This window comes from Naumovozyma castellii, chromosome 1, assembly GCF_000237345.1.
Source record: "Naumovozyma castellii chromosome 1, complete genome".
Classification (NCBI taxonomy): domain Eukaryota; kingdom Fungi; phylum Ascomycota; class Saccharomycetes; order Saccharomycetales; family Saccharomycetaceae; genus Naumovozyma; species Naumovozyma castellii.
In genome coordinates this window covers 2208010-2235251 of record NC_016491.1, presented here as the reverse complement: position 1 = coordinate 2235251, position 27242 = coordinate 2208010, and the positions used below count along the sequence as shown (strand labels likewise).

The 27242-nt window shown below is 37.5% G+C and overlaps 16 protein-coding genes and 1 non-coding gene across 17 annotated transcripts; 8 read left to right on the top strand and 9 right to left on the bottom strand.

Annotated features, from left to right (window-relative positions):
* Positions 1-173: 173 nt before the first annotated feature.
* DIB1 (U4/U6-U5 snRNP complex subunit DIB1) lies at positions 174-608 on the top strand (the record flags this gene model as incomplete). The annotated part of the gene is made up of 1 exon (XM_003674018.1): positions 174-608. The coding sequence occupies one exon, from the start codon at positions 174-176 to the stop codon at positions 606-608; it is 435 nt and encodes a 144-aa protein (XP_003674066.1).
* A 334-nt stretch (positions 609-942) lies between these two features.
* NCAS0A11260 (elongation factor 1-alpha) lies at positions 943-2319 on the bottom strand (the record flags this gene model as incomplete). The annotated part of the gene is made up of 1 exon (XM_003674017.1): positions 943-2319. The coding sequence occupies one exon, from the start codon at positions 2317-2319 to the stop codon at positions 943-945; it is 1377 nt and encodes a 458-aa protein (XP_003674065.1).
* Positions 2320-3281: 962 nt separating this feature from the next.
* On the top strand, positions 3282-4268 carry NCAS0A11250 (uncharacterized protein; the record flags this gene model as incomplete). The annotated part of the gene is made up of 1 exon (XM_003674016.1): positions 3282-4268. The coding sequence occupies one exon, from the start codon at positions 3282-3284 to the stop codon at positions 4266-4268; it is 987 nt and encodes a 328-aa protein (XP_003674064.1).
* A 780-nt stretch (positions 4269-5048) lies between these two features.
* On the top strand, positions 5049-6185 carry OPY2 (Opy2p; the record flags this gene model as incomplete). The annotated part of the gene is made up of 1 exon (XM_003674015.1): positions 5049-6185. The coding sequence occupies one exon, from the start codon at positions 5049-5051 to the stop codon at positions 6183-6185; it is 1137 nt and encodes a 378-aa protein (XP_003674063.1).
* Positions 6186-6653: 468 nt separating this feature from the next.
* TKL1 (transketolase TKL1) lies at positions 6654-8696 on the top strand (the record flags this gene model as incomplete). Its single annotated transcript, XM_003674014.1, has 1 exon — positions 6654-8696. One exon carries the CDS (start codon positions 6654-6656, stop codon positions 8694-8696), a length of 2043 nt encoding a protein of 680 aa, XP_003674062.1.
* Positions 8697-9050: 354 nt separating this feature from the next.
* LTP1 (tyrosine protein phosphatase LTP1) lies at positions 9051-9539 on the top strand (the record flags this gene model as incomplete). The annotated part of the gene is made up of 1 exon (XM_003674013.1): positions 9051-9539. One exon carries the CDS (start codon positions 9051-9053, stop codon positions 9537-9539), a length of 489 nt encoding a protein of 162 aa, XP_003674061.1.
* A 149-nt stretch (positions 9540-9688) lies between these two features.
* NOT5 (CCR4-NOT core subunit NOT5) lies at positions 9689-11437 on the bottom strand (the record flags this gene model as incomplete). Its single annotated transcript, XM_003674012.1, has 1 exon — positions 9689-11437. The coding sequence occupies one exon, from the start codon at positions 11435-11437 to the stop codon at positions 9689-9691; it is 1749 nt and encodes a 582-aa protein (XP_003674060.1).
* A 672-nt stretch (positions 11438-12109) lies between these two features.
* Positions 12110-14833, top strand: NCAS0A11200 (transcription regulator CYC8; the record flags this gene model as incomplete). The annotated part of the gene is made up of 1 exon (XM_003674011.1): positions 12110-14833. One exon carries the CDS (start codon positions 12110-12112, stop codon positions 14831-14833), a length of 2724 nt encoding a protein of 907 aa, XP_003674059.1.
* A 222-nt stretch (positions 14834-15055) lies between these two features.
* On the bottom strand, positions 15056-15137 carry NCAS0Atrna13S. The gene has a single exon. It is a non-coding gene; the product is annotated as a tRNA-Ser (tRNA).
* A 142-nt stretch (positions 15138-15279) lies between these two features.
* On the bottom strand, positions 15280-16878 carry MED1 (Med1p; the record flags this gene model as incomplete). Its single annotated transcript, XM_003674010.1, has 1 exon — positions 15280-16878. One exon carries the CDS (start codon positions 16876-16878, stop codon positions 15280-15282), a length of 1599 nt encoding a protein of 532 aa, XP_003674058.1.
* A 200-nt stretch (positions 16879-17078) lies between these two features.
* Positions 17079-18551, top strand: HOS1 (histone deacetylase; the record flags this gene model as incomplete). The annotated part of the gene is made up of 1 exon (XM_003674009.1): positions 17079-18551. The coding sequence occupies one exon, from the start codon at positions 17079-17081 to the stop codon at positions 18549-18551; it is 1473 nt and encodes a 490-aa protein (XP_003674057.1).
* A 241-nt stretch (positions 18552-18792) lies between these two features.
* Positions 18793-19239, top strand: NCAS0A11170 (uncharacterized protein; the record flags this gene model as incomplete). The annotated part of the gene is made up of 1 exon (XM_003674008.1): positions 18793-19239. The coding sequence occupies one exon, from the start codon at positions 18793-18795 to the stop codon at positions 19237-19239; it is 447 nt and encodes a 148-aa protein (XP_003674056.1).
* A 194-nt stretch (positions 19240-19433) lies between these two features.
* On the bottom strand, positions 19434-21251 carry NCAS0A11160 (uncharacterized protein; the record flags this gene model as incomplete). Its single annotated transcript, XM_003674007.1, has 1 exon — positions 19434-21251. One exon carries the CDS (start codon positions 21249-21251, stop codon positions 19434-19436), a length of 1818 nt encoding a protein of 605 aa, XP_003674055.1.
* Positions 21252-21604: 353 nt separating this feature from the next.
* Positions 21605-22162, bottom strand: ISA2 (Isa2p; the record flags this gene model as incomplete). Its single annotated transcript, XM_003674006.1, has 1 exon — positions 21605-22162. One exon carries the CDS (start codon positions 22160-22162, stop codon positions 21605-21607), a length of 558 nt encoding a protein of 185 aa, XP_003674054.1.
* Positions 22163-22313: 151 nt separating this feature from the next.
* Positions 22314-23213, bottom strand: UBA3 (NEDD8-activating protein UBA3; the record flags this gene model as incomplete). Its single annotated transcript, XM_003674005.1, has 1 exon — positions 22314-23213. The coding sequence occupies one exon, from the start codon at positions 23211-23213 to the stop codon at positions 22314-22316; it is 900 nt and encodes a 299-aa protein (XP_003674053.1).
* A 267-nt stretch (positions 23214-23480) lies between these two features.
* On the bottom strand, positions 23481-24050 carry NCAS0A11130 (PHO88 family protein; the record flags this gene model as incomplete). Its single annotated transcript, XM_003674004.1, has 1 exon — positions 23481-24050. One exon carries the CDS (start codon positions 24048-24050, stop codon positions 23481-23483), a length of 570 nt encoding a protein of 189 aa, XP_003674052.1.
* Positions 24051-24568: 518 nt separating this feature from the next.
* Positions 24569-25687, bottom strand: ROX1 (Rox1p; the record flags this gene model as incomplete). The annotated part of the gene is made up of 1 exon (XM_003674003.1): positions 24569-25687. One exon carries the CDS (start codon positions 25685-25687, stop codon positions 24569-24571), a length of 1119 nt encoding a protein of 372 aa, XP_003674051.1.
* Positions 25688-27242: the final 1555 nt, after the last annotated feature.

Sequence of the window (27242 nt, the reverse complement as noted above, 5' to 3'; positions counted from 1 at the left end):
TTATAAAGCGTCATATGTAATAAAATTTCTTAATATGTACTAAGCGCTATACTGACGGCTCCCAAAAAAAAACTTCAAATGGAAAAGTCAATCAATCTTTACAAAAGACCTAACAAACCTTACGTACCAGGCAAAAGAAATAAGTGGATAAAGGAGTTCTAAATCGAGTCAATATGGGTTCCATTTTTCTACCTCATTTGCATACAGGCTGGCATGTTGATCAAGCAATCGTTACGGAAGAAGAAAGGTTAGTCGTCATTAGATTTGGACATGATTACAACAGAGATTGTATGCTAATGGACGAAATGCTATATTCTATTGCTGAAAAAGTTAAGAATTTTGCCACGATATATCTATGTGACATTGACGAAGTACCAGATTTCAATGAAATGTATGAATTGACGGATCCAGTAACTCTAATGTTTTTCTATCGAAATAAACATATGTTGTGTGATTTTGGAACAGGTAATAATAATAAGATGAATTTTGTCATTGAGGATGAACAAGAACTAATAGATATTATTGAGACGATCTTCAGAGGGGCAAGGAAAAATAAGGGTTTGGTAGTATCACCATATGATTATAGTTTCAAGAGAGTTGATATATGACCATTGCTTGTTTGGATACCACTTGTGCTGGTATCTAGACTTACAAATAGTGTATCTTTCAAGATCAATATGTTACATATGTACATATATAGTGTGTGATAACAGTTGTAGACACAAATTTCATACATGACAATAGGAACCGTTTGAATTGTAAATGATATTTGTATTTTCAGCTAGCAATAAATAAATAAATTTGAAAAAAAAAACTAAAACAGAATAATTATAAAGATACGATGTTTTTATTATGTGAATAACCAATTCCTTAAGAAAATATACAAATGTTAACTAATACAGGAATAAAAAATAAGATATTAGAAATATTAATATATTATTCTTATTTCTTGGCAGCCTTAGTAGCAGCCTTGGTGACCTTACCAGCCTTGTCAGACTTGACGACAGACTTGATAACACCGACAGCGACAGTTTGTCTCATATCTCTGACAGCGAATCTACCTAATGGTGGGTATTCAGAGAAAGCTTCAACACACATTGGCTTAGATGGAACGAACTTAACCAAAGCAGCATCACCAGACTTCAAGAACTTTGGATGGTCTTCCAACTTCTTACCGGATCTTCTGTCGTTCTTTTCCAACAATTCGTCGAACTTACAAGCAATATGAGCAGTGTGACAATCCAAGACTGGAGAGTAACCGGCAGAAATTTGACCTGGATGGTTCAAGACAATAACGGTGGCGTTGAAAGATTCAGTACCCTTTGGTGGATCGTTCTTAGAGTCACCACAAACGTTACCTCTTCTAATTTCCTTGACGGAAACATTCTTAACGTTGAAACCAACATTGTCACCTGGGACACCTTCTTCTAATTGTTCGTGATGCATTTCAACGGACTTAACTTCAGTGGTGACACCGGCTGGGGCGAAGGTAACAATCATACCTGGCTTGATAACACCGGTTTCGACTCTACCGACTGGCACCGTACCAATACCACCAATCTTGTAAACATCTTGCAATGGCAATCTCAATGGCTTGTCAGTTGGTCTGGATGGTTGTTCAATGGCGTCAATGGCTTCCAATAAAGTCTTACCCTTGACGACACCGGACTTGGTTTCCTTTTCCCAACCCTTGTACCATGGAGCGTTAGTGGTTGGTTCAATCATGTTGTCACCGTTCCAACCGGAGATTGGAATGAATGGAACAGTCTTTGGGTTGTAACCGACCTTCTTGATGAAATTGGAAGTTTCCTTAACAATTTCTTGGAATCTGGATTCGTCCCATTTGACGGAGTCCATCTTGTTAACAGCGACAATCAATTGTCTGACACCTAAGGTGAAAGCCAACAAAGCGTGTTCTCTGGTTTGACCATCCTTGGAAATACCGGCTTCGAATTCACCGACACCACCAGCAATAATCAAAATAGCACAATCAGCTTGAGAAGTACCAGTAATCATATTCTTGATGAAATCTCTGTGACCTGGAGCATCGATAACAGTAACTTGGTACTTTGGAGTTTCGAACTTCCATAAAGCGATATCGATAGTGATACCTCTTTCTCTTTCGGCCTTTAACTTATCCAAAACCCAAGCGTACTTGAAAGAACCCTTACCTAATTCAGCGGCTTCCTTTTCGAACTTTTCAATGGTTCTCTTGTCAATACCACCACACTTGTAAATCAAATGACCGGTAGTAGTGGACTTACCAGAATCGACGTGACCGATGACGACGACGTTAATGTGAGACTTTTCCTTACCCATTTTTATGTATGTGAATTAGTTTGGATTGCTATGAGGTTTTAAACTAAGAACAAGATTGTAATAAGAAATAACAGAAGAAAAAAGGGTTTTCACTGAAAGTTGAGACGAGATGATCTTAAATATAAATGTTTAATGGGTAAGAAAAAAATTTTCTAAGGATGGGAATGAAAATTTTAGTGAAAAAAAAAGAGAAAAAGAAAAAGGAAAGGAAGAGATGCCCCTCGCTCATTTCTTTTTTCTTTCGTTTCTGGCTCCTAATCCTCTCGAGCGTTGTGCGGTTATTTCTGGGGAAAGTGCCTACGGGGCGCTTGCCAAACCAAAACTGTAAAAATATACCCTGCTGGGTACAGTGAAAATGCCGTAGCCCACATGCGGTTTGTCTTTTCAAATTTTTTCTTCGGTTTTTTCTTAGTAAACTTTTGTTGGTGGCAAAGTGGCGGACGTTCCAACCGTGCGGCCATTTCTTAGGAGGGAATGTCTCTGATGGGGGACATTCAATACATCTTGCCTCCCTTGTTAGTTATGCGGTGTCTGGGTGGCTAAAACACTCTGAAAGATGAACGGGTGTTTGTTGACAAACAGTCAAACTTTTTGTGAGTGTGAGCACTACTGATAACAGATGTCAGATATGAATTTAACACCAACATTCTTTTAATGAGCAATGTGGATGTAAAAATATAGGGACGTCACTAGGTAACGTTAAAAAGAATTTTTTTGATCTTGAGGTTATGGTAAACGTGTTTTCTTGGTTATTAATTTCAACTTTTGCTGGGTGTTTTGTCTTCACAAGTAGCATTGACACATTGTGTGCCACACTTTACGCAAAACTACAAAATCACAGAACAGAGTCTATATTTAACTACAACTACAGATTGAAGTGACTTTACTTTGTGTTGGAGACTGGAAACAACCAGAGATATTTTGATAAGTAAAATACTACAACTAATAAGAATTGCGATAGAATGGCCGTAGGTTCTTTGACACCCGACCCTATTCAAGAAAGACTCGAGGATGAAGATATATTTTCCTTTGATGAAGAATTGGTACAATTAAGAGACGCAGCTATAAGACAGAAAAGATATAGGCCTTATTTCAAATGCCTAGAAGAATATAATGGAGACATTAGGAAGCTATTCAAAGAAACAGAGGAAATGCAAGAGAAGGTAAATTCTGTAACAGATGTAGGGGTTTCTCAATTGTTGGATTTAAAAGACAATATAATATTGAAGTCAAGAAGAATCCAATTCAAAGAAGAAAAGCATTATGTGTATGATAGTGAAAGATCTGATTGCACTTCCGTAGAATCTTCTTCCCATGGATTGAAAAAAATATTTAAATTTTGGAACAGACGTGGTAAGAAGGAAATAGTAATTATTTCTCAAACAAGTAAATGTTTTGGTCATAATACTGATGAATATACATCCTCCACGGGGAATTCATCCTCTCCTTATTCCATAAACAATGCGGTAAATTTTCAAAATGATTGCTTAGTTCAGTCAGAAAGGAAAGATAAATGGTTAGAAATGGAGAAACACCATGGCGGAGGTAATTTGGATTATTCTTATCCCTTTATAATGCATGAAAGTCCTCCGAAACTTTCTATTAATTTTTATAAGGATGTTGTGAAGAAAAATGAAGTGGATATCCCAGAAAGTGTCCTTAGTGAACCAATTATTGATATCAAAGAGGCAATTCATTTAAAGTACAGAATGTTAAGTCCTTTAAAAAAGCCTTTTAAGAAAGTATTAACCGTTCCCTCCATGGAAATTCTTCAAGAACAACAAAACAGAGGACGGAAGCATTTCCGTGGCAGTTTTACAGAAGTATATGAAAATTATTATACAAAAAAAGCATGTACTGAAAAAGAAGGGAGGTTTAGAGAATTTTTTAATTTAGGTTTGTTTATAACAAAGAGGAATAAGGAAGAAAGTGAAGAAAGTTTGCAATGAATTTTTTGTTTACCTTTGCCATCAAAAAATTTAAATTTTAATGGTATTCCAAAAAATGTCAAAAAGATAAATAGTTATAGAAAACTCCTTTTGATATTTTGAGTATCTAAAGGGGAAAGAACCTATGGGTTTTATCTTGATTTCGAAATCATTTTCAATAATATCACTACTGGAATAAATTACAGGTTTTTATTCTTTTTTAGACAAGAAATAATAAGTAATACGTGGTCTACAAAATATAAGAAAGTTTTTACGCGAGGTTCATTTCTAATAGTTATGTTTTTCTTTATAACCACTCTCAAGAGAACATCTAATCTAGAAACAATTTTTGCTGGAGCTACTGACCCTACACACCTTCTATAACTACCACCATGTTTCATGTAATTTAACGTAGTTACACCGTCTTAAGCAAAAGCGGACTCCTGTTCATAAAGTTGTCTTATTCAGTGGAGAGATTATAGCGATAGGCCTGCGCTTTCCAGAAATCGAAAAAATAACCGCCAAGGAGAATGATTTCAAACGCTGGAAAAGAACAACAAACGCGAGAATCGAGTTAACGTGTTTCGGATACGTTTTTTTCCTTTTGAAAGCAAAACGTGAAATTTAGTAGTTCCCAATGTGGAAAACGCAGTGAGGTATAAGCCAACCAACCGATCTTAGTTATTGTGAATCCCAAACTATTAAAGGTCCCACAAATATATATTAAGTCTACATTCTAAAAATCAAAATAAACATTCACATTTGCTTAAAAATACAATCAGTTAATACATTGAAACCAATATGAGTGCAATCATTAACGAAGTGAAGGCAGCGGAAACGTCGGATACTTCATCCTGTGTTACCTGTTCAGGGACCGCAGAATGCCCCACATGTGCAGCTGATGAATATTGTGTGATGACATTAATGACATGTTATCAATGTCCCACTACGTACTGTGCCAAGAGTAGTACATCAAGTAATTCGACAAACGCCTCAACAAATACGAACGGTTCCACCACAGGTGCTTCTGTCAATGGGAAACTTGTTGGGGGAGTTGTAGGTGGTGTAGTTGGTGGGGTTGTGTTACTTGTCGGATTAGCCTTGGTATTTCTATACCGAAAGTATTGGAAACCTAGAAGGTTAGCCAATAGATTACAGAATAAACGTATGAGTGAAGGTCTAGAAGATTTAGAAATAGATTTTGACGATGATGAAGACGATGATGATTTTGACGAATATGATGGTGATGAGGAAGAAGAAAACAACTCAACAAGGAAAGAAAATATTGGTGTTACAACAAATTCAAGAGCATCTCAGCAATTACATTCGAATGACGCCCTCGGAATAAGAGGAAACCGAAGCAGTACATCAACAGTCCGTACCAAGGCGTCAAATATCTTACCTATTGCATATATTCCAGGTGTTACTAGTGCAGGCATTAAGAAACCACCACATTCTTTCAAGGGGCTAAATAATAGCCCATTGAATAGAGCAGGGGATATTAGATCACATATTACGCTGGGATCATCAATTTTGGGAGATGATGACGATGATGAACTATACAATGAATCGAACGAGATCGATATGGGTCAGGCAAACACCGCTTCCCTTCAAATGAATAGTAAAAACCAGAGGAATATGGCGCCCGCAAGTTTAACGACGGCAATAAGGGCTAAACCAAAACTGGTTCAAATTACAGAAGAGGAAAATGAAGAGTTCCCCGAAGACAATACCCCAGCGACCGAAACTCCTCAACAGGAAGACAAGAATGATACCCAAGAGGTGAATACTTTAGGAGAAGAAAGTGATGACAATGAAGGTAGTTTCATATTAGATCTTGAATTCCCAGAGTCATTAAGAGACGAACCACACACAGAAGGAGAGGGCTCGCAGAAAGTAGAAAGTCCGTTTGAAGATAAATTCAGGATTGAAGATTGAAAATAAATCAATCGTTCGTCTGATTATAATATAAGTTGTAACAACACTATAAATACGTATATTTTTACTAATCTGGGACCTATCTTTTGACTTTGCATGAACCGTCAAGGGCTCGGAGACACGGTTCGGGACGAGTGTATTATTAATAATGAGAGGGAACCACCCCACTCCTATACCTATAGAGGTTATAGTACCGATGTTTCTCGTCGCGCTAATTACGTAAGTACCTCCAATATAGCTCCGTTCCTGGGTGAGTAAGTCTGACACAGCGCTGTTTGTGTGATCGAGTGGAAAATTTTCGAAATATTCCCGGTCGATCTCGAGCTCGAGGTTATAAAAACAGCATGATTACCTTCTTTCCAGCTGACTCTTGTAATAGTTACCTTTGAATCAACGTAACCTCAGCGAACGTTAAAGGATCTATACTTCTTTTTCTTCTCTAAAACACTACTAATAATTAAAAGAATAATGTCTCAATTCGGTGCTATTGACAAATTGGCTGTTTCTACCATTAGATTATTGGCCGTCGATGAAGTCTCCAAGGCTAACTCTGGTCACCCAGGTGCTCCATTGGGTATGGCTCCAGCCGCCCATGTCGTCTGGTCTCAAATGAACATGAATCCAAAGAACCCAGACTGGATCAACAGAGATAGATTCGTTCTATCTAACGGTCATGCTGTTGCTCTATTATACGCTATGTTGCACTTGACTGGTTACGACTTCTCAATTGAAGATCTAAAACAATTCAGACAATTGGGTTCCAAGACTCCAGGTCATCCAGAATTTGAATTACCAGGTGTTGAAGTTACCACTGGTCCATTGGGTCAAGGTGTTACCAATGCTGTCGGTATGGCCATTGCCCAAAAGAACTTGGCTGCTACTTACAACAAGCCAAACTTTACTTTGTCTGATAACTTTACCTACGTTTTCTTAGGTGATGGTTGTTTACAAGAAGGTATCTCATCCGAAGCCTCCTCTTTGGCTGGTCATTTGGAATTAGGTAACTTGATCTGTGTCTACGATGATAACAAAATTACCATTGATGGTAGCACTGAAGTTTCTTTCGATGAAGATGTCGCCAAGAGATACGAAGCCTACGGCTGGGAAGTTCTATACGTGGAAAATGGTAATGAAGATTTGGAAGGTATTGCCGCTGCCATTGCCAAGGCTAAGTTATCTACCACCAAGCCTACTTTAATCAAGATGACCACTACTATCGGTTACGGTTCCCTACACCAAGGTAATCACTCCGTCCACGGTGCTCCATTGAAGGCTGACGATGTTAAGCAATTGAGAAAGAAGTTCGGTTTCGATTCAGAAAAGTCTTTCGTCGTTCCACAAGAAGTTTACGATTTCTACCAAGCTAAGATTGGTACTCCAGGTGCCGCTGCTAACAAGAAATGGGATCAATTATTCTCTCAATACCAACAAAAATTCCCACAAGAAGGTGCTGAATTCGCCAGAAGATTGAGAGGTGAATTACCAGCTAACTGGGATAGTGCTTTACCAGTTTACACTCCAAAGGATTCTGCTCTTGCCACCAGAAAATTATCTGAAATGACTTTGGATAAGATCTTCAACGAATTACCAGAAATCATTGGTGGTTCCGCAGATTTAACTCCATCCAATTTGACCAGAACCCAAGGTGCTGTTGATTTCCAGCCACCTTCCTCTGGTCTAGGTGATTACTCTGGTAGATACATTAGATACGGTATCAGAGAACATGCCATGGGTGCTATCATGAACGGTATTTCTGCTTATGGGGCTCATTACTTGCCATACGGTGGTACTTTCTTAAACTTCGTCTCATACGCTGCTGGTGCCGTTAGATTATCTGCTCTATCTGGCCACCCAGTTATTTGGGTCGCCACCCATGATTCCATTGGTGTCGGTGAAGATGGTCCAACTCATCAACCTATTGAAACTTTAGCTCACTTCAGAGCTCTACCAAACATTCATGTCTGGAGACCAGCTGATGGTAACGAAGTTTCCGCTGCATACAAGGTTGCCATTGAATCTAAATCTACCCCAAGTATCATTGCTCTATCCAGACAAAACTTGCCACAATTGGAAGGTTCTTCCATCGAAAAGGCCGCCAAGGGTGGTTACGTTCTACAAGATGTTGCTAACCCAGATATCATACTTCTTGCCACCGGTTCTGAAGTTTCTTTGAGTGTTGAAGCTGCCAAGGTCTTGGCAGCCAAGGGCATTAAGGCACGTGTTGTTTCTCTACCAGATTTCTACAACTTCGATAAGCAAGACGAAGCTTACAGATTATCTGTTTTGCCAGATGGTATTCCAGTCTTATCTGTTGAAGTTTTGACCACTTCTTGTTGGGGTAAGTACGCTCACCAATCTTTCGGTTTGGACAGATTCGGTGCTTCTGGTAAGGCTCCAGAAGTCTTCAAATTCTTCGGTTTCACCGCTGAAGGTGTTGCTGAAAGAGCCACCAAGACCATTGCTTTCTACAAGGGTAAGGATGTTATCTCTCCATTAAGAAGAGCTTTCTAAGCAAAGAATAGAAAGTATATTCCTGTTGTATCTCCTTATTCTCGATATGGTTTTATGTCTTTATGATTAGAAGTACTGTACGTATATATATATATAAATAATACTTATACAATTTTAACGTTGATTTTAATTTGTGAATTTGAGCTATTTATTTACGTGTGTGTGTGTTAGGGATGGGCGGTGTCAATTTTTTCAAGGCTCGATCGAGCTTAAAATGCTCATTAATGGGTTTATCTATATGAACCTTTAAAAAAATCTTGATCATATAAAAGGTCTGTGTTAATTTCATGTCAAGAAAGGTTACCTTTTCTAAGGGAAAGTATATTATAGAGTGGATACCATAACTTTCGAAATATGACATCAGATAATGAATCAAAAAAGATAGCAGTTGCATTTGTTTGTCTAGGTAATATCTGTCGTTCACCCATGGCAGAAGCCGTCTTCAAACATACAGTGAAGAAGAATCACCTGGAAGATAGGTTCAAGAAGATTGATTCCTTTGGTACCGCCCGTTATCATATCGGTGAGACGCCTGATTCACGTAGTTCTTCCACATGCAGAAAGCATGGCGTTCCAGTGGATCACCGTGCTCAGCAGATTAAACCGGCTCATTTTACTGAATTCGATTATATTATTTGTATGGATGAATCCAATTTGAAGGATTTGAGAAGAATACAACCTAAGGGTTCAAAAGCGGTAGTTTGCATGTTTGGTGAATGGAATTTGGATGGTGCTTATGATAAGGTGGTAGATGATCCATATTATGGTGGAGTGGATGGTTTTGAATATAATTTCAAACAAGTTTGCAACTTTAGTGAGAATTTTTTGAAGAAGGAGTTGTAAAAATATGCATGTTGCGTTTATCTAAGTTATATGTAATACATATACAAACTCATGGGGTTTTTCTTTTTCAATTATTACAAATTAAATCTCACGAGTTTAACAATGACTGGTAATTATAAGCTAACTTTATTTCTTTATATACATCATGATCAAAGTTTTTCGAAACCTTCTTCATGATAAACAAAATCAGGGCCGCAACGTCTTGCAAGCCAACTTTTCTTATAGTCGAAATATCTCCATGATTCTTCTTCATCACTATTACTATCTTCTCTCTTGTTGTTTGGGATAGTATTGGACATATTTATTGTTGGTGGTAATTTTTCAATTTCTCTAAAATACCAACAAGAATCTACTTTATTAAACAACCAATGTCTATTTTGAGACAGTTCTCTAGCGGCTAAGAATTGATCATAGGTTCCTTGATAGTGATAAAAAATAAAAAACAGAGTATCCAAATCGAATTTCGAGAATATTTTGGCCAAAGATGTTCGGGAATAGATATCTTCTACTGATTGATGACTAGCATGGGTTTTATCATTTGGATTTAAATTTCCTTGATTTGATTTAATAACTTCATAGGGGTAAGTAAATCTTATTGGTTCACTGGGGAAGAAAATTGATGTTGGATGAGGGTTTGATAAAGGCACTTGATATAAATATGGTGAATCAGCGTCTAATGAATCCGGGCAATTTAATAATGATGATTCCAATTGAGAAACCATCTTTGGTGGCATTTCCTTATATGGTTGCATTAATGGTTTCTTAGAAGCTAACCAATATTTTAATTCTTTTTTAAATAATGGATTTTTAAAGGCTTTATTACTTTCAATATCATTCTTAATGGATTCTTCAATTTCCTTTGTCTTATCTGGTGGGAATTGCAATTCTTGTTCTTGTTGTGAATCATCTTCATTTTTCTTTGTTGTTTGTTCCTGTTGAGTTGCCTTTGCGTCGTCTTGCTCTTGTTGGATATTATTATTGTTATTAGTATTATTATTGTTATTATTATTATTAATTGTAGCTGGTTGTTTAGTATTATCTGATGTTGATTTTGGTAAATTATTCAATTTTGTAGTTTGCGAAGGTATTCTAATGGAAGATTGACGTGATGGAGATGGTGATGGAGAAGGAGATGATGACGAGATCGTTAATTTTTTCAATTCTTTCTTTGCTGAATTTAATTCTTTCTTTGGTGATTTCTTTGTTGCTGCAGCTTGCGGAACAGATACTGGTACAGGAGTTGTTGTAGTTGCATTAAGTTCACAGCCCATATCTTCGTATATGGTATCATATTCTACAAAATCTGGATCTTCATTATTTTCGACGTAATACTTAATATCATCTTGATAATCTTTAATGGTTTCTGGATCCATTTCATTATTTTGTAACATTTTTAATATATTTTCCAAATTTGTAATATGAAATTCATGTCTTTCAATTTGTTCATCATCATTTTGAGCCTCATGAGATTCCAATTGCTTTTGTAATTCATCCAGACATTCATGAATGAATTCCACTTGATCTCTTTTTTTCAATTCTCTTGGATCTTTAATAATATCAGGATTTGTTAATGCTTCCTTTGAGAATTGTTTTGTCTTCATTAATTTTTCAATTGATTTAAATCTTTCCATACCATTTTCAATAAGTCTTCTATTTTCCATTAATGCTTGTTGTCTATCCTTTGTATCATCTTTACTTAACCAAGTTTTAATTTGTTCTCTATGCTTTTGTAATTTTTTGATTTCTCTTTTCAAATCAGCTTCTAATTTTTCTCTATATGAATTATTTGACGGTTCAGTATCTTGAAACTTTTCATAAATGACTTCAAAATCTTCCAGTCCCTCTCTTACTTTTTTCAATAGTTTATCGATATCCTGCTGTAGTTTCCTTTGGGACATTGCTACACTGTGTCAATTGCTTTTGTTGCTGTTGTTCTGTTCTCTTTACGCACTGCCCACCTATTATATAGAATAGCATACATGGCATACAGTTATGCTTACCACTCACTGAAGATCGTGGAAACATTTAAAATGGCCAGCCGTACCGAATGACAAACAAACCAGAAGGGGCTGCATCCGGGTAACTGCAATTTCAGTCACGTGGCAATAACCGTTCCAAATATAATGTTTGTTTTTTCGGATCGTCGTACACAGCGACGACTGGAGTGGCTGGCCCCTATTCATTTCACCAATTCCATTTTCTCATTTTGTGTGTTTGCCCGTTACGTAACCCTTGACGCACGACGGGAGAGTCCCGGCACACTCCCAGCAGCAGCCGTCCACGGCCGTTTCTGGGCCAGCGCTGCTGCCCGAACAAACAAACGAATCCAATGTCCCATTTCCTTCAAACAAAACGCAAACGTACGTTCTTGATCTTCGCAATCTTGGCTCCGTCATCCCCATTAAAGCACCATTCCATTCCATCTGGCGAGAAAAAAAACAGCTTGCAAGAAAATAACAACAACAACAACAACAACAACAACTACAACAGGCCCTCTTCTGTCGTAGACAACACAGGCAACACAAACCCTTCCACCCATCTGTCCCAGCAGCAGCACTAGCAGCAGCAGCATGACAACTACTACACAAAACTTGCAACCCAAACTACAACAGGGTCCCGTCGCTGCACAAGGTACCCCCGCCACCGCCGCCGCCACGGCAACAACCCCCTCCACAACTGTACAACCTATCCAACAGGTCCCTCAACAACCTCTAGATCCAGTGGCACAAGCCACTGCGGAAACTTGGCTCTCCATTGCCTCATTGGCAGAGACCGTAGGTGATGCAGATCGTGCGGCAATGGCTTATGACGCTACTTTACAATTCAATCCACAATCTACAAAGGCTCTCACTTCACTGGCTCATTTGTATAGATCCCGCGATATGTTTCAAAGAGCCGCCGAATTGTATGAAAGAGCTCTCTCCATTAATCCTGAATTAAGTGACGTTTGGGCTACTTTGGGCCATTGTTATTTAATGCTAGACGATTTACAAAGAGCTTATAATTCTTATCAACAAGCGTTGTATCATCTTTCTAATCCAAACGTCCCCAAATTGTGGCATGGTATTGGGATTCTTTATGATAGATATGGTTCTTTGGATTATGCAGAGGAGGCATTCGCAAAAGTATTAGAATTGGACCCACAATTTGAAAAGGCAAATGAAATTTATTTTAGATTGGGGATCATTTATAAACATCAGGGGAAATGGACTCAAGCTTTGGAATGCTTTAGATATATCTTAAATCAACCACCTGCTCCCTTACAAGAATGGGATATTTGGTTTCAATTGGGGAGTGTATTGGAATCCATGAATGAATGGCAAGGTGCAAGAGAAGCTTATGAACATGTCTTATTACAAAATGAAAATCATGCTAAAGTTTTACAACAATTAGGTTGTTTATATGGTATGAATAACGTTAGCTTTTATGATCCACAAAAGGCTTTAAATTATCTATTAAAATCATTAGAAGTGGATCCAAATGATTCAACAACTTGGTATCATTTGGGTAGAGTTCATATGATTAGAAATGATTACACTGCCGCTTATGATGCTTTCCAACAAGCTGTTAATAGAGATTCAAGAAATCCAATCTTTTGGTGTTCCATTGGTGTCTTATATTATCAAATTTCTCAATATAGAGATGCATTGGATGCTTATACAAGAGCCATTAGATTAAATCCATATATTAGTGAAGTTTGGTACGATTTAGGAACACTTTATGAAACTTGTAATAATCAATTGAATGATGCATTGGATGCATATAAACAAGCTGCAAGATTGGATCCAGAAAATGTTCATATTAGGAAAAGATTAGAATCCTTAACTCAACAATTATCAAATCCAAATCAACAACAACAGCAACAGCAACAGCAACAACAACAGTCATCATCCTCATCTACCGCTAATGATAACAAACTGGAAAATGCAAACCAACAAGGTATTCAAAACAGACAAGGTATGCAAGGACAATCTGAATTCCCTGCAAATATCAACAATAATGAAAATGGCATTAATCCACCACCAGTAATGTTACAACCAACATTACAACAAAATGACCAGGGAAATCCATTAAATGTTAGACCATCTTTACCAAATCAAAATACCAACACTGGTGTTTATCCAAATGGATTGTTGGCACAACAAGCTCAAGTCCAACAACAATTACAATTGCAACAATTACAACAACAACAAGGACAAAATCTTGTAGCACAACAACAACAACAACAACAACAACTATCCCCTCAACAATATCCTGGGCCAACAATGTTATCTCCTCAAACTCAACAAACTGCAATGAACATGCAACAAATGTCCAATAGTCCACCATTACTCTCTCAATCTGCCATCTTGCAACGTGAACAACAAATTCAACAACAACAGCAACAGCAACAGCAACAACAACAATTACAAATACAACAACAACAAGAACTATTGGAACAACAACAAAAGATCCAACAACAACAACAGCAGCAGCAGCAGCAGCAACAACAACAACAACAACAAGAACAAAATGCTCAAATGGAGTCTTCCATCCTTCCTCAAAAGAGATCTATGGAAGGCAATATCCATACTTTAGTGGACGCTGCTGTCTCAAGTGCTTCTGAACCTGCTTCCTCCATTCCAATTCCAACACAACCACCTGCGGGAGCCATTGCCACGACAACAGTTCCTCAAAATATAAATACATCTCCATCTCAACCTGCAACAGTCTTAACTCCAACAACGGCACCAGCAACAATAACAGAAAATATTCAAACAAATTCAGAAGAACCACAAGCAAAGAAACCAAAAGTAGCTTCACCACCACCACCACCAGAAGAACCACAACCTTCTGAAGCAGCACCTACCACCACCCCTGCAAAACAAGATAATGTTACATCTCCACCCCCACAAGAAAAGGAACCAACACCACCACCACCAGCAGCACCAGCACCAGTTGAAACGGTGACGACAGTATCAGAACCAGCAACGGAACCTGAACATACGCTACCCGATGGAAAGGAAACGGATGTTTCTCCAACTAAGCAAGACTCACTAACAGACGATCATCACAATGAAATATTGAATAGTACTAGTGAGGTGGATATCGTCATTAAGCCATCAGCAGAAGCCATGGAAAAAGTTCAAGAAGAAACACGTATACGTGAAGAGGAAGAACGTGAAAGATTAGAAGCTAACAATGTTGAAAATGCCGATAAGAAAAATGCTACTGATGGTAAGGATGAAAAGACAGAACAGATTAAGGAAAATATCGTTAGACAAGTGGAGGAAGATGAAAATTACGATGATTAAAATTGGTTTTTAGTTATCGATAAATAAGGAAAAAAGGAAAAAAAAATTCAAAAAAGCACCACACCCACCCCCTCAATATATATGTTTTTTGTATCACTATGTAATTCTTATAAAAATTAATTAGAGAAATATGTGGATAGTATTGAACAATTGAACTGGTTTTGTAATATTAACGGTAGGGTGAACAAACGATTTGATGAGAGAGAAACAAAAAAAAAATGTCGACACCGGCAGGATTTGAACCAGCGCGGGCAGAGCCCAACAGATTTCAAGTCTGTCGCCTTAACCACTCGGCCACAGTGCCAAACTAGAAAACTTAAGCTAATCCATCACTACTTGAACGTCAATGATTTCCTTTAAAAACACACACACACATTAGAATAACAATTCAAGGTTGATATTGGGAAAATAAGTCCTTCTAATTAATCAGATAATAAGTTAGTTATTTACTGTACAGATTGTTGAAATTTATCTATAAAGTTTGTCCATTTTTCCTTCGAATCATACAAACTACAACTGCCCAGTTCTCCAAAAGTTACATGGTCTTCACTTATAATCAATTCTGGAATCTTTTCATTGGTGTCGTTTTTGACTTCCTCCCTTTCCGCTTCTTCCTCATCCATATCAATATCCATTTTATCATCCATTATGTTATTGGAATTTGTTTCACCAATTGACATATTTACATCATCCATACCGCGATTATCATCTTCCTCCTCATCCTGTTCCTCAGTTATAACTGGCGCCGCCATAATTTCATGAATATTGAATTGTTGAAGACCTTCATCTTTAAACATTGCTGCCTCCGTCATACTAGGCCTCTTATGATTTTGTGATGATCTCCTTCGTCTGACAGATGATGCCATGGCAACACTTGCATGTCTCCCGGAGTTCTCCTTCTTTATCTCCAAATCACCCTCAATTCTTCCATTTTTCAAATCAACAGAGTCAAAATCCACACTAGGAGATGCCACAGCATGGAATATACCCTTTAGAATGACTTCAGACCACAACACCCAATTTAAAAGATCGCAACACAGATCCAGATTATCATTACTTATGTCGAATTTGGTAACGTTGACTAGTTTAGTCGTGAAATCATTTAATACCTGCACTTTGCTGTTGTAATTATTATCGTACAATATGTCTAGTATTCCGACTGGTTTTACTTGATTCTCGTCATTCTCTTGAGAGGTGATTATTAATTCATCTGGAATAAATTCATCAGGAAACCAAATAGATTGCCCTTCTACGGGTATAATTTCCATTGCTAATCTTACTCCACAAATATAATTTTCCGAGGATTCATTAATCCAATTTTTTGTCCCTGATGAATATAGATATTCGTAAAGACGTTGAGAGGGATCCATTGATTTTTCAAAATAAACTTTAATTAATGGTAAATCAGAACGATCTTTGGATTTAATATAAATACCAAACTTATTATCCAAATTGGTCTCCACTTTCAAATTAAGTTGATTGTCAATGAAATATTGTTGAATGTATTGACTGAGTTCTGTAAAATACTTGAATAGATCTAGTTTACCATTATTGGGAACAATATTCGCTTGGGTCGAGCCTGATATGTTGGAATCACTCGTCGTGCTCGCAAGACCACTATTGTTAAGGGTGGTAGGATCACTATCAATTTGGGAATATGTGTCAAGTAAATACAGGTATTGCAAATCATGGTGAAATACTTTTAAATCAGGATATTTCGTCAATGAATTCAACAGGATATTGCTACTTCCCGGATTCGATTTTTCTTCATCATTGAAATAATTAAAATTATCAAAATTCGATGCTAAAACCAATTTAACATCCTTCACAATTCCCTTCTTCTTGTCAAAATCAATGTCAATGACGATAATCTTGGATGCTGTGGAGAGTCTTGACGTTGTGCTATCAATATCATCGATAAAGGATTCCAAACCGAGTGTTTGACAAAGTTTCGTTATATTATCTATTGTAATCAAACCAGGTTTATACCCCTTGAATAACACTATCATTTCTCCCATCATCTCATCATACTTGTCAACCGCCATTGTTGATTCTTGGGTTTCCTTGGTTGTACTTTGCCTATGCTTTTAATCCAAGGTACTTTTACTTTTTAATGTTCGTCGGCGAGTTAAAGACAATACGAAATAATTTAACCGCGAACGTAGAAGTAATTGCATGTCAGAACAATTTCAAGAGAAGTGCAATTGATGAAAGAGGCTTATCAATTTAACCTTATATCTAAACAATGACTAGATTGGTGATATCCACATCTACGTTCCAATCTCAGGTAGCGGACCTTCTTCCGTGTAACAAATATAAGAAATCACAATTGACACATTCATTGATTGAAAGTACTGGTTTACTGAACTCATTTGACCACGTCATATCTGATTTCATTTGTTCGAAGGATGATTTATTACAATTTCACTCCAAGGATTACATTGAGCTATTAATGGACAATAAATATAACACAGTTTTACCATACGATGTGGAAGAAAGTTCATGGAATGAATTAAATGAAATCTCCACCAGTTGGCACGAATCTAAGAATGAAGCTGAATTCAAACGGTTTACTTCTCGAGAGAAACTTTATGAACATTTTAAACAGCTCTCTCCAAAGGAAAAACCCATCAATGGAAAACGTTCAGCTTGGGATGCATTATTAGATTCAGATCCAGATGAAGAGGTCCAACAGAATGAAACTCTCGAAGGTAATGCTGAAATAAAGGCTACTCTTATGAAGGAGCATAACCTAGAAGGTGACTGCCCCCTCTTTTCTTATATTCCAATGTACACACAGGTGGTAACTGGTGCCACATTGTCCTTGTCAAAATTTCTCCAACCGAATAGCGAACGAAGCATTGCGATCAATTGGGATGGTGGAAGACACCATGCATTTAAAAATAAGGCAAGTGGGTTTTGTTACGTTAATGATATTGTTTTATTGATTCAAAAAATAAGAAAAAATGGATTCAAAAACATTTCTTATGTGGATTTTGATCTGCATCATGGTGATGGTGTTCAGAAAGCCTTTCAGTTCTCCAAAAATGTACAGACCGTGTCATTGCATATGTTTGAACCTGGTTTCTTTCCCTGTACAGGTTCATTACAAGAAGCAAAAGCTGGAAGTTCTATTGTAAATATCCCACTATTACATGGACTGGATGGAACATTTCTCAAACAATTAACAAAGGACATAATTATTCCAGTTGTAGAACAACATGAGCCTGAAGTTCTAGTGATTCAGTGTGGTGGTGATGGTTTAATTGGTGATCAATATAACGAATGGCAACTGACAATTCATGATTTATCAGGTGCTATCATGAAATTGATTAACACTTTTCCTTCTTGTTCTGTTGTATTATTGGGTGGTGGTGGCTATAATGAAAAAGTGATGAGTAGATTTTATAATTACTTGACCTGGAATATTGCATTCGAGTACAGTAAGCGCCCACCGAGTGGCTTGTTTCTTTCGTCTGAGCTTAATTTGCTCATACCAGATCATGAATTTATCGATGTTTACCAAGATGAACAGTATAAATATTGGATATATGAGCAAGAAGGAAGCTCAAAATATAAGACTTTAAGAAACGATAACAAAGTAGATTTCGTAGCCGAATTACGTGCTTACTATGGTCATGGTTTGCAGCCTCAATTGCCCCATGACGTAAGCGAAGATAACTCACCTGGAACAGTACATATGATGGTCCCCAAATGAAGATACAGCTTGCCGCTCTATTCAATATGGTGCTACTATTAGTATCGACGTGAAACCAGTGTCGTATTTGCTATTACCCGTCCCCTGATTTTCTCAAGTTAAGCCCCGGGCAAGGAAAAGACAAGATTATCTATCTACTGTTGAATAAAGCTTGGGACCATTCCATTAATGGCGAGTAATTAAGCACCTTTCCTTATATACCCTGTTCAAGACTCCAATTTTCTAGTAGTGTTTAAAAGAAATGGCATCTTTCAATCTAACAGAAGCACAAATTGGAGAATTTAAGGATGCGTTTGACTTATTTGACAGAGACCATAATGGCTCAATATCCGCATCTGAATTAGCCACAGTAATGAAATCATTAGGTTTGTCACCTACTGAAGCAGAAGTTACTGATCTTATGAATGAAATAGATGTGGATGGGAACCACCAAATAGAATTTGATGAATTTCTGGCTTTGATGTCTCGTCAGCTAAAATCTAATGACTCTGAACAGGAGTTAATAGAAGCCTTTAAAGTATTTGATAAAAATGGGGATGGTTTAATTTCAAAAACAGAGTTAAAGCAGGTCTTAACTTCAATAGGGGAAAAAATAGATGATACAGAATTAGAAGAGATGATAAAAGATGTTAGCAATGGATCAGGTCAAATTAATATTCAACAGTTCGCTTCGTTACTCGCCAAATGATATACACGACAACCCCTTTGCTCAATAATTTAACGAAAGTTTACTGTCTATTGTTGTCAAAAGTTTCTATAAATCATTCAAGGGGGCGGCGGCAGAGAATTGTACTAAATTTTCAACAACTAAGAAATGATATGTTCAAGTTTTAATTTCTTGTATAATGCATAGTAAATATATAATATATATTTCTCATCAGGTCATTCTGAGTAATGATCGACTCTAATTTTACTTAATACCGGTTTCTTTTTAGGAACAACAGGTGGCACGTGCTTTAAACTGGCCTTCTTCTTGGGTACCGGAGGTAATTTTTTAGGAGTTCGTTGATTCCTTTTCTCTTCCTCTTTCAATGTCTTTCTCAATTGGACATGCTCTGATAACTCATCAGAAGCCTCTCTTGCACAATATTTCCTAGCCTCTTCTATGCCAGTTGATTTTCTCAATTTAATATGCTGTAGCTGAGATGCCATATCATCTACTTCGTCTTGAAGATCTGAAGTTGAATTATTTTCTTTAAATTGCTGTTGCTGTTTCTCATACGTATTACTGGCCTTCCTCAATTTTACATGTTGAATCTGATTTAACATATCATCCATCCCGTTTCCCTGAGGTTCTTGAGGTTCTTGAGGTTCTTGAGATTCTTGAGCATTTATTCCTATACCTGAAGGACTAACATTCTGGACTTGACTTGGTGAACTTTCTGTTTGAGGTTCCATTGTGGGAACATTCGTATTCTGAATAGAAGCACCTCTTGTTGGAAGTGAGGGAGGAAGACGAGATGCATTTGGTTGATTTGGCATCGAGTTTTCCTGAACGGGAGTTTGTTCCAAATTATTATTATTCATCATTGATGGCTTGGAGACAGGCTGTGGAGGTAACTGTTGCTGTGGAACCCCATTTTCAGGTTGTGCATTGTTTGGTTGTTGAGATTCAGTATTAATGGCACTAGAATTTGGGTCACTTACCGGTTCCTTCTCTTCTCCCCCCTGCTTCATCATTGCCCTCCCCTTATGTTGTGGAGGTGGTGGTAATTTTGATATATCAATCATATTTCCACTATAGTAAGGTTGGGTTGATGCAACACCTTGATTTGGTAAATTAGTTGGATAGCTAGGTGAGAAAGGAGTCTGGGTCTGAGCCTGGGCACCCGGCAGTTGTTGTTCCTGCTGCTGCTGCAATTGGATGGGGGGTTGTAAGGGTTGCAAGGGTTGCTGCTGTTGTTGATTATACGTTGCCTGAGGAACTGGTTGTTGCTGTTGCTGTTGAGTCGTTGGATTACTATAATACTGTTGGGGATTTGGAGGAGAATATGGTTGTACATTTGGCTGCACACCATTATAATTATTGGACTGGGTTGACGATACCGTACTAGTACTTGGAGTAGCTGCACTCCCATTGTAATATCCTTGCTGGTTTGGATTCGTTAAGGTGCTATTATTATAGGATTGTTGTTGAGGCATAGTTACTATAGGATTCTGGAAATTAGTATTTGGAACTGTACTTCCATTATAATACTGTTGTGTACCCAAATTCGGTGGATTCGTTGCTTGAGGTTGTGCATTGTTAGCATATGTATTTGGAGGTTGTATCGCCTGCTGTTGTGGTTGAGGTTGGTTATACTGGTTGTATTGACCGGGTTGCGAATACGCTCCAGGTTGATTCTGCGTTGGAAACATATTCTGTTGAGAATTATAGGTAGTTGGTTGTGATCCCATATTATTAAGGGTGACTGGGCTTGTTGCATTATAGGGCTGTGGTGAATTTGGATTATAGGGATGTGTTTGGAACTGTCGTTGAGGCATAGATGGTGAGGAATATGCAGATGTATTTCTCATTGGCGGAGGAGATGCTGAAGTATGTGTATCATGACCATACCCATATCTGGCACCCTCATAATCTCTTGACTCTCTGTCCTCGTGGTGCTTATGAGAACGTTTTTTTCCTGATTGCCATCCAGACTTTGCCACACTTTTTGTTCCTTTGTATCCGGCTTTGAGTCCTGATTTAAGAGTATCCATTACCTTCCACTACTAGCTACTTTTCACTAAACCTTTCTGTTTTCGACTTAGATTCGTTACTCTTTTTTTTTAACTTTTAGTTCAGTTGTATTTGAAGAAATGGTCTGGTCTTTAATCCCCTATTTTTTTCAAAATTTCAAAAGAATGTCTCGATACGAGTTGATCGACCATTTATGTAGTAAACATATACAACATCGCAAAGATTTGCAGGAAAATGCACTAAGGTTTCTTTATTGATAGGGATATATAAGAGTTATAAATCTGGTGGATTTATTTTAAATAAATAATACAAAGTGACCTGGGATAAGAAATCACATAAAGCACTCTATCTGTCGTGCAATTTTTACGCGGAATCACTTGCTTAGATCAATATCAATATCGAAACTACTTCCACATCCACAGCTACTCTTTAAATGCCCATTTATAATTTTGAATGTAGATCCAATTAATTCTGTTGTGTAGGTAAGCGTAGTATCATTTAGTATCTTCAATGATTTTTCATCGATCAATACCTTCCCTTTCTCCTCAGGTAATACAAATATTATTGAATCCTTAATAGAATCTATGTCATTATGCTCAAACTCATCCGTATCTTCCATCTTACCCTGTAGGCAGGTGTTAGTACCTTCCGTTAATTCCGGTATTAGTTTTAACACATATTGGTAACCATGGCATCCACCACTCTCAACACCGATTTTCAGGATTTCTTTACTATCATTGTATATCTCTTCCAATCGTTCTGCTGCCCTCTCGGATATGGACATGTTAAGGTTTGGTTTTTTATTGATAACTTTCCATGGTTGAATAATGGCTTCACTGGTAGTTAAAAATCTCTTGGATACCCCTCCTGTACAACGAGTTGTTCTCGTTGATTGTAGTATAAATGTATTGAATACTCTAGTTCTTATCATGACAGAAGCATCTAGTAGGTAACTCCTTTGTCTTTTCTTCTTCCGTCTTGTCTTGTCTTGTTTTCATAACAGAAAGGTCATCAAAAGGGAACCCCGCTATATTATCATCCATCGGAGTTTCGAGCGGTTACCCTGTAATCACCATAGATTATTATATACCACTACATACAGCACAATGCGGATCTCTATCATACGCAAAGGTATATGTGAAGCAGCCATCTGCCCCATTAATCATTGTGAAGTTCCCATCTTTTTCGAAATCCATCAAATCATAATATATTTTCATCATTTGATTGCAACACGATGCCGCGATCATGGCGTTCGTGCAACTCACACTAGGAACTATCTTTTTAATGATTCCCAGCATGTAACTAACATTCAATTTCTTTGTATCAATATTAAATTGATTAGCCCTCTCCTTACACAATTGAAATAAAGTGTCTACTTGCCCCTCATCTTCTAAATCCATATCTGCGGAAGTTTGTACACTAATGACATATTCTATAATATGTTCCAATGTTCTTGGGTTGTTAGCAACAGTACACATAGGGTATGTGTTTTGTTGGGTTGGTAATGTATTCAGAGAACATTCCCAACATGCCGTGAAACCAGGTATAATGGTCTTGACATGACCCTTGAGTCCCTCCGTACCACCATCAATAAACGGTATACATATATCATAGTTGGATTCCTTGGTTAATTGCAGTAAAACTTTATTTACAAATCGACGTGGCTCAATGGCATCTAAACCAGATATTATGAATTGGAATTGTTGGAAAAATTCTGTGGGGAAATTGGTAAGATCCTGCACGTATGGTATAACTTTAGTTCGGCTACTTAGAGAGGGTCTGTCATTAATGTATTGAGCAGCGGTGGTTGCTTTGGGAGAATTGATATCTTCGTCTCGGAACAGGAATTGTCTGTTTAAATTGGTTAATTCAATAGTATCCATATCTACAATATGAACTTCCTTTACTCGCATCATGGTTAAATTCTTTAGGATTTCACACCCTAGACCTCCAGCCCCTAATACCAGTACCTTGCAATCCATTTCGAGAGAGTTACTAGCTTCGTCTTGTTTCTTTGCTCTTTCCAACTGTTCTTTGTCTTTGAAAGCATCAGCATTTCAGAAAATCCAAAGTTAAAAACCGGTTTGAACTTCAAATACTGATCGAAAAGAACAACTAAAATATACGTATATGAAATATCTATTTGCGTTATATCTCTCATTTATAAAAAAATGCTATAAACCATCATTGAGTGAATTGATGACAGAACAAATAAAATCAAAAATTTGGCAACAGTTTCAATTAACTAATTAATTATCCTTCTTGAAACCACCATTACCAGCTCTTTCAGCGTCGGCGACAGATTTCTTATCAGTCTTAACAGCGTTTGAGCTGAAGGCAGCCATCATCCCACCAGCATTGAATGGTCTCTTCAAATCACCAACAGCTGGTTTACCAAACAAATGAATCTTCACTTGATTATTTTCAAAGGCACCCTTCACAGGAGAAATGATTTGCATGAACAAAGGATTAGTATATTTCATATACAAATGCATGAACCCCATCATGGCCAACCCAGTGTAAATAGATTTAATGCTTCCATCAATATCTTTCAAATCGTAATCTCTCACAGTTGTCACTTCCAATTTTTCCTTTTCACCTAGGAAGGAATTACCTGGTGTAACGTATTTTATGGTAGTTAAATCATTCTTGGCTACGATCTTTCTTCTAGTTAATTGGTAGACCACCCATGTGATAAAGATGGAACTACAATAAAGGATACGGACGTAAAAGACAATGGTGGGGTCTTCCATGTCTAAACGACGAGAAATTTGCATCATGACAAGCATGATGATAACATTAGTTACTAATGGATTCATGATGGATGATTAGCTCAACGATAGAGATTAAGGATCTATTCAATAGATCAAGCAAAATTTAAACAGAAAACAACGTTTTTATCGTGAAGCCGGTCACTAAATTTGTTCACGTTTGTTATTTTTGTTCTACGGATTTCCATTCTCGATATTTTGAGATTTTCCGGGTATCCAACCACGAGTATTACTTAATTCAAAAACTATATGTATTCGTAAGAATAGTGAAACAAATGAATATATTATATTATGATATTTACTGTATTTTAATAGATCCTTCGATAAGCAACGAGGCAAAAAAAAAAAAATAAGGACTGTAGGTAATAAACAAAACGAAAGAATATTTATAATTATAATTATAGTGCCAATGAGTTAAAGGAATGTCACTGTATTAATTTACAGGACTCATCGATTTGAGGCTTGGAATGAATTGAAAAGAATGATTAAAATTAAAATGCAAAGATTTAAAAGGTTGGGAATATTGGCTGAATGAAAGACTGACACTTTTATCTGGAATATATTTTTTATTTTTTGAAATACTCTTCACTTCCTGCACGATTTAGATTAATGGCAGAAAGTGGAGGAATTGGTAACTGTCTTGCTAATTCCCGGTTACTGGAGGATGGTGACAGTAAAGATGGTAATAATACTGGTGGTTGTGTCATACGATCAGGAAGACTTGATGTTCTGGGATAAGGTAGCCTTAGAATATGATTGTTTCCCACGTTGGTATTATTATCATAATTAGATTTGATGACAATATTGGATTGAGAACCTTGTTGCATGTAAGGTTGTTGGTTCCGCGATGAATTATGAACCACCATAGAATAAGATGGAATTGGACCATTTGGTTGCTGATACATGATGTTTTGAGAATGTAATGGTGGTGATGGATGATATGAAGCATCTCTTGGTAAGGCATTTGGTTGTAAAATTCTTGGTACGGATGGCACTTGCTTATTAATCAAAGTCATGTTTGGGTTCTGAAACCCTGACGCTTCATAACTTGGGAATTGATTAATATGTTGTTGTGGCTGTTGATGTTGCTGATGTTGGTAGAATCCGTTCATATCAGTTCTCACATAGTTAGGTTGAATCATTTCTTGTTGTTGATGTTGTTGTTGTTGGAAATTTGATAATTTTTGGAACCCCCAAGGAGTTGCATGTTTCAATTTCTTTGGGACCTTTCTTGGCTTTCTTCTTGTTGGTTTATATTTGTATTGGGGATACTTCTTCAAATGTTCCAATTTTTCCTCCTTTGCTAAATCGCTCCAATGAGTCTTTTCATTTTCTGAAATATTTTTCCATTTAACTCCTAAAATTTTTGATATTTCTGAATTATGTGGGATATCAGTACCAGCTTTAGTCCATTCATCAATTAATTCCTTATGGTAATGTTGTCTAAACAGGATGAAGGCGTTTTTAGGTCTTGGAATCTTTTCTAATTTTCCCCTATTATGGATGGCACCATTATTATTATCGTCGATGGAAGAGGAAACCATGACCATGTTTGGGAGATTCAAACGGTCAGTTATTGGTGGTAGGGACGTAGCAGTAGTGAATATGGAATGATTGTTTTCGTTCGACATTGTTGGAGAATCGAAGGTATTAGTTATGTCTGCAACGCTTAGTGACCTTGTCATTACTTTGAAGAATATATATAGAAGGGGAGTTTGATTTATGTAGGATGCATGTAAGCCAAGCCAAGAGCGACAACAAACATAATACCGATGACGGGAAGAACATTATATGTATGTATATATATACGAATGTATAATTAGGAAAAAGGAATGGATGGATGGAGATGATAAAATAATTGGAGATTGTCGATGCTTCGAATCTTCAGCGGCAGTAATATTCGGAGGGAAAAATAGCCCGTGTGGGTGTATTCTTAGCCAAGTTGGGACCTTACCGCACTTACCTACTTAGTCACCTGCATTCCATACTACTATACGTGCGCTCGACATTCTCTGGCCACCAAGAACAGAGATCGGTCGGCCATGGAAATAAGGACGAGTGTGCTAACAGAGATCATAATGAAACTGCGCACACACGTGCGGATTTGCAGATTCGCAAGAGAATAGAGAGGAGGCCTTAATAATCATTGGCAAGCGAATGTCGGGCGCGCCAGCACGAAGAACAATAACCCTATTACGCGCGAAGGTAACGTTGCCAGCCCCTCATCCAGTTACTACTTCTGCAAGATGTGCTGCGAGCCAAACTTAGTAATGGATTACAGCACCGCTATTCCGGTTTCCAGAGGGACGCCCGCACGACGCGTCCGCGCTAATCGCCGATAAATGGTCGCGGTGGCCAATGACGCGCGGTTGAGTAGTTCACCATCATATTTTGCGCCTGACCCCAACTTTATGTCATGCAGGACGGCCTCAATGGAAGGTGTCGCCCCCTGCGGGCCCGTCTCCGCCACTATTGTTCCTTTAGCGTGCCCTGGACTGTGTAACACATACGTAACCGGCCCGAGAAACAAAAGGAGCAACGCCCAATGAGCAATTTGAATTCTCCATGAACCAAACTCGCTCAAAGGAACCATTAGCCCGAGGAGGGTTTCTGGTATTTTCACGTCTATCAAGATTCTTTGTTACGTAATGTGCAGGAACCCATCTCATAAGGGGACCTAGTCGGAATTGGAATTTTTGATAAAACAACACTGTTTCTTTGTCATCGGGGTAAAATACCCAATCATACAGGGACAAATATGATCGATCATTCATTTCAATATGGGACAATGACAACTACGTACGTGCAGGAGTTTCGGGTTTAGGTTTTCAACTTTATCTCCAATGCATCTTTTGCACGTATATGTCCGTAGAATATAGTTCGTTTAAGGTACCAGCTTACTCAGTAACGGTATTAAAACCGTAACTATTGCCTTTGAAAATTTTCTCTCTACAGGAATTTTCTACCAATGAAAATACAGTACAAACTTTATTTTTTTTGGTTCGTCTACGGTTTTAACCGCAGAAGTTAAAAACAACAACAATAAATTTTAACTTTTTTGATTTCACGTCTGAAGGAAACTAAAGGAATTCCATTGTTCAAAAAATACAACAGATTTTCGTATAAGAACAATACTACACTAAAATTCATGTACAACCTCCCATTTTCACATGGAAGAATTTTTAAAACCGTTGCCACTGGATTTTAATAGGGGCTTATTATAAACTTGTTCCATATGAA